We start from the raw sequence: 5,987 nt of genomic DNA on the forward strand, positions 1-5,987 counted from the left end.
TGTAGGGTCCTGTATATTTCACGGTGTAAAGCTGCAGTAAGTGCATCACAGGGATAAAAACACTGAAGTGTCATAATCATGTCAAACACATTAAATCATTGTAAAAACTCGGCTGCTTTTATTTCATATTTACAATATTCACAAAATAATCAAAACAAATGCAACTTTTGTTAGAAATATTTTAATAAAGATGAGCTCGCTCTGTACATATTTACACACACGCTCCACAAGAGGGCGCTCCATCTGAGGCCCCAGGGCCCGACCCCAAGGCCTGGGGCCCGATCCGAGGCCTGGGGCCCCACGCCGGGGCCCGACTAAACTAATGTTTCACATATAAACAAACAACTAGAATGTTTTAGAGACCAATCAGAAATGTCCAAAGTTTGTCCAAAAATATCATGTAGTTTAGGATTCTTCTTCTTTAGACAAGGCCTGAAAGAAACAAGAGGAATGTAGGATTTAATATTTGATCTTATATTTGATCTTATATTTGATCTTATATTTGATCTTACTGAAACGCCTCAAAGAGGCAGAGTAATTGTCTTTAGGACAAACGTCTCATTGGAGCTGCAAACACATGATCCTGATTATACCCTGTGTGTGTGTCCTGATTATACCCTGTGTGTCCTGATTATACCCTGTGTGTCCTGATTATACCCTGTGTGTCCTGATTATACCCTGTGTGTCCTGATTATACCCTGTGTGTCCTGATTATACCCTGTGTGTCCTGATTATACCCTGTGTGTCCTGATTATACCCTGTGTGTGTGTCCTGATTATACCCTGTGTGTCCTGATTATACCCTGTGTGTGTGTCCTGATTATACCCTGTGTGTCCTGATTATACCCTGTGTGTGTGTCCTGATTATACCCTGTGTGTCCTGATTATACCCTGTGTGTGTGTCCTGATTATACCCTGTGTATAGACCTCCCTCATGAAGGAGGTGAACGCAGAGAGACCTCAGAGCGTATGAGGTGTCCCATGGGGTGAGGTGTCCCATGGGGTGAGGTGTCCCATGGGGTGAGGTGTCCCATGGGGTGAGGTGTCCCATGGGGTGAGGTGTCCTCTCTCGTTCTCCTCCGGAGTTAAATATATGGAATCTCTTGTCTCCTTCTTATGTCGGGTTGTGCAGGTTTAGACCCATCAAGAAATTAAACCTGACTTAAAGAGAGACTAAAGTTAGATTAAAGAGAGACTAAAGTCCGACTAAAGAGAGACTAAAGTTAGACTAAAGAGAGACTAAAGTTAGATTAAAGAGAGACAAAAGTTAGATTAAAGAGAGACTAAAGTCCGACTAAAGAGGGACTAAAGAGGGACTAAAGAGAGACTAAAGAGGGACTAAAGAGGGACTAAAGAGAGACTAAAGAGGGACTAAAGAGGGACTAAAGAGAGAGACTACGGAAACCGCATTGCTCAAAGTGTCCAGTGACATTATGATGTCTGCTGATTCTGGGAAATGCACTGTTTTAGTTCTGTTGGATTTATCTGCACGGTTGACCTTTGACACTGTCGAACATCATATCCTGTTGAACAGATTGAGGGACCTGATTGGACGATCGGGGTCAGTTCTTCATTGGTTTTCCTCATATTTATCCGGTCGGAGCTTTAGTGTTGCTGCAAACCAAATAATGTCCGACTCAGCTGATCTGTTGTGTGGAGTTCCTCAGGGCTCCGTCTTGGGTCCAGTCTTATTTTTGCTTTATATAATTCCCCTGGGAATGATCATTAAAGAGTTTAGTGATGTGTCCTACCACCTGTTCATGACGATATTCAGCTCTATTGCTCTTTTAAACCTTCTGAGATCCAGAAGCTGAACTCCTTGGTCAGTTGTTTAGTGCAAATAAAACAATGGCTGAGTAAAAACTCTGCAGCTAAATGCTGACAAAACAGAAACTCTGATTATTGCCCCTGATGATGCCATTCCAGGGATAAACCAGCACTTGGGTGTTTTAGGCCAGACTGTAAAACCAAGTCTTAGAAACTTGGGTGTTGTCTTTGACACAGACATGTCTTTAGAACACCACTCTAAGCTGTTGACCAGGAACTGTTTCTTTCAGTTGAGGAAAATCTCTAAGCTCAGAAAAATGGTGTCTCAAAATGACCTGGAAGTTATAATTCATGCATTTGTGTCTCACGTTTTGACTATTGTAACAGTTTGTTTTTCTTAACAAGAAGGAACTCTCTCGTCTGCAGCTGCTCCAGAACTCTGCAGCGAGGATCTTGACTCGCACAAATAGAAGGGCCCACATTTCACCCATTCTTAAAGCCCTTCACTGGAGCCGGTCTCCATGGATACAGTTTAAAATTCTTGTTTTAACTTTTAGAGCTTTAAATGGTCAGGTCCCATCGTACATTATCGATCTGATCACACTGTACACTCCCTCTCGCTCACTAAGGTCCTTGGACCAGAAACTGTTGGTTCCACGCACACGTTTTGGGACCAGAGGAGACAGATCCTTCCAGACTGTTCCAGACTCTGGAACGATCTTCCGTTCTCCCTACGGTCACTGGACTCAGTTACTGCTTTTAAGGGTCAGCTTAAAACCTTTTTATTTAGTCAAGCCTTTTAAATGCACTTGTTTTAGGGACTGATTTGACTGTATATTGTTGTATATGTTTTGTTCACTGTAAGTTTTTTGTGTTTTTATTGTTTTATTCTGTGTTTTGTGAAGCACTTTGTGACTTCTGTCTGTGAAAGGTGCTATAGAAATAAAATTTACTTACTTACTTACTTACTAAAGTCAGACCAAAGAGGGACTAAAGAGGGACTAAAGAGGGACTAAAGAGGGACTAAAGAGAGACTAAAGAGAAACTAAAGAGAGACTAAAGAGAGACTAAAGAGAGACTGAACCAGGACCTGTTTGAGGAACTGTCGTCCGAAGTAGTTGGTGGCCACAGTTTTGAGGCTTGTTTTCGTCCCGTATTTACACTTGACGTATCCGTAAAGATTCGCTCCGTTCAGGACCAGCGCCATCACCACCACGGGCTGAAAATCACACAAAAAGTGTTCAGGACCAACGCCATCAACTCCACCACTTTAGGGAGCTTCAGGGGGCTTCAGGGGGCTTCAGGGAGCTTCGGGGGGCTTTAGGGAGCGTTAGGGAGCTTTAGGGCGCTTCAGGGAGCTTCAGGGAGCTTTAGGGCGCTTAAGGGGGCTTTAGGGGGCTTCAGGGGGCTTCGGGGAGCTTCGGGGGGCTTCGGGGGGCTTTAGGGGGCTTTAGAGGGCTTCGGGGGGCTTTAGGGGCTTCAGGGAGCTTTAGGGGGCTTTAGGGGGCTTCGGGGGGCTTTAGAGGGCTTCGGGGAGCTTCGGGGGGCTTCAGGGGGCTTCAGGGAGCTTTAGGGGGCTTCGGGGGGCTTTAGGGAGCTTCGGGGAGCTTCAGGGAGCTTTAGGGGGCTTTAGGGGGCTTTAAGGGGCTTCAGGGAGCTTCAGACTCACGAGCCATTTGATCCTGAAGTAGATGAGGCAGGTAAAGGTCAGAAGGGACCAAAGAACCGGAGCCACGACGAGACCGAGCCAGAAGAGCCGCGCCTCTGAGGCCGAGTGTGCCACCGCCCCCTGCAGGACAGAGAGAGTCACCACCACTGTGTCAGGACTGTGTGTCAGATGCCCTCCCTCCCTGTGTGTGTCAGATGTCCTCCCTCCCTGTGTGTGTCAGATGCCCTCCCTCCCTGTGTGTGTCAGATGCCCTCCCTCCCTGTGTGTGTCAGATGCCCTCCCTCCCTGTGTGTGTCAGATGCCCTCCCTGTGTGTGTCAGATGCCCTCCCTGTGTGTGTCAGATGCCCTCCCTCCCTGTGTGTGTCAGATGCCCTCCCTGTGTGTGTCAGATGCCCTCCCCGTGTGTGTCAGATGCCCTCCCCGTGTGTGTCAGATGTCCTCCCTCCCTGTGTGTGTCAGATGCCCTCCCTGTGTGTGTCAGATGCCCTCCCTGTGTGTGTCAGATGCCCTCCCTGTGTGTGTCAGATGCCCTCCCTCAGACCTTTCTGGACTCATAGACCCATCGACTCTGTCCATCGTCATCAACCTGGTTCCACCAGCGCAGACCGACCAGCAAACGCCCGCTCACATTCTGAGAAGAACACATGTGTCATTTATGTGTGTGTGTGTGTGTGTGTGTGTGTCTGTGTGTCTGTCTGTCTGTGTGTGGTGTTGTACCTTGACGGTCCAGAAGTCGGCTGACAGCAGGAGGATGATACAGACCATGGAGGAGATGGAACTGGCCCCAAAGATCTCACAGAACAAATAAACCAGCAACGCACAGACTCTGAAGAGCAAGAGGAAGAACAGGGCCACGGGGTGTCTGCACAGAGAAGTAAACCAGGTCTAAACCAGGTCTAAACCAGGTCTAAACCAGATGTAGTTCAGGACTCACTTGACTCCTCCTTTTTTACTGCGTTTCCCAGAATCCTCCTCTGCGTCGAACAGAGACACGTCTTCATCGTTGTTTTCCTGAAACATTTTCATATTTTCACACAAGTTTGAACATTTCCTCTGACCTCTCCCTCGGGGACAGTGAGTCACATGACCTCTGACCTCTGCCTCGGGGACAGTGAGTCACATGACCTCTGACCTCTGCCTCGGGGACAGTGAGTCACATGATGGACTTTATAAACGACTGATGCAGATGTTCAGGATCATGTCACATTTTAAACTAGAATCAAAACAAGAACATTTGATTTCTTCATGAGAGAAACAACTGTGATGAGGGCCCTTCACCTCCTCCTCCCAGGGCCCTTCACCTCCTCCTCCCAGGGCCCTTCACCTCCTCCTCCCAGGGCCCTTCACCTCCTCCTCCCAGGGCCCTTCACCTCCTCCTCCCAGGGCCCTTCACCTCCTCCTCCCAGGGCCCTTCACCTCCTCCCCCCAGGGCCCTTCACCTCCTCCCCCCAGTGCCCTTCACCTCCTCCTCCTCCCAGGGCCCTTCATCACCACCTCCTCCTCCTCCCAGGGCCCTTCACCTCCTCCTCCTCCCAGGGCCCTTCACCACCTCCTCCTCCTCCCAGGGCCCTTCACCACCTCCTCCTCCTCCCAGGGCCCTTCACCACCTCCTGTCTGGGGCCCTTCACCTCCACCTCTTCCAGTGGGCGTGTCTGCAGTCACGTGAATCTGTCGTCACTGTGGCTTGGACAACATTTTGTCCTTTTCACGGCTCAAACTCACTCACGAGACAAAGAAACGCGTGTGTAAAAAGTGTCACGTGTCCAAACGTCACGTTCAGCCGCAGAAATAATCATTAAACTTGTTTACAACGCGAAAAAGTCCAAAAGTATTGAACAATCTGCAGCCGTTAGCTTTAGCCGCGTTAGCACAGCCGCGGACACGGCGCATTTAAACCGGATTTTAGAGACTTTAACAAAGACACCGCGCGTGACACCACACGTGACACCACACGTGACACCAGGCGCGGCGCAAACAACAACGAAAACAACAACAGACAAACAAGAGAAGGTTAAAAGACGTAAAAACATGAGCCACATACGTCAGTCAACATGTTGGAAGCTGGCGGCCTTTTCCGGGTTTGAGCGTACGTCACTGCTCCGGGCGGTCACGTGGGTCAAACTGGCCACGTCACAGACTTTATTTTATTTAGTTCTTGTTTTACGAGTTCTTTATCTCTGACGTCATTCTTTTCTTAAAGTGTAAAACACAGACTTTGAAGACGCACAGCTCCAGCAGAGGGCGCTACATGCAGCTTCACAGCCGACAACACAACAACAACCACAACAACAATACAACAACAAACACCGCAACCCCCGCAACCCCCGCAACACAGCAATCACACAACAACACAATAACAACAGCACAACAACAACAAATTAACAACTAAACAACATTTAAGCATTAATTTGACAATGTGGATATTAGTCTCTAAATGAAGCATTTCCTTGTGAGGTTATTATTTTGTCACATAAATTATAAAAGAGTCAAACATGAGACAAAATGAGTCTGAAAGTGTTTTATTTTGTAACAGTTTAAGTCACAGTTTGTA

At 47.8% G+C, this 5,987-nt stretch overlaps 1 protein-coding gene across 2 annotated transcripts; it reads right to left on the reverse strand.

Moving 5' to 3' along the window:
* Positions 1–188: 188 nt before the first annotated feature.
* On the reverse strand, positions 189–5,563 carry tvp23b (trans-golgi network vesicle protein 23 homolog B (S. cerevisiae)). Of its 2 annotated transcripts, XM_072456547.1 has the most exons (7): positions 5,478–5,563; positions 4,371–4,447; positions 4,154–4,298; positions 3,978–4,067; positions 3,436–3,555; positions 2,857–2,985; positions 189–432 (listed from the first exon to the last, which is right to left on the reverse strand). In XM_072456547.1, the coding sequence occupies exons 1-7, from the start codon at positions 5,487–5,489 to the stop codon at positions 406–408; spliced, it is 600 nt and encodes a 199-aa protein (XP_072312648.1). In that variant the 5' UTR covers positions 5,490–5,563; the 3' UTR covers positions 189–405. The 2 variants fall into 2 exon arrangements, with proteins under 2 accessions (XP_072312648.1, XP_072312647.1); XM_072456546.1 differs by lacking the exon at positions 5,478–5,563 and having other exon boundaries at positions 4,371–4,533.
* Between the last annotated feature and the right edge of the window lie 424 nt (positions 5,564–5,987).

The sequence above is a fragment of the Eucyclogobius newberryi genome, unplaced genomic scaffold, assembly GCF_026437365.1.
Source record: "Eucyclogobius newberryi isolate DKJ021-1_F unplaced genomic scaffold, fEucNew1.0.hap1 SCAF_20, whole genome shotgun sequence".
NCBI lineage: Eukaryota > Metazoa > Chordata > Actinopteri > Gobiiformes > Gobiidae > Eucyclogobius > Eucyclogobius newberryi.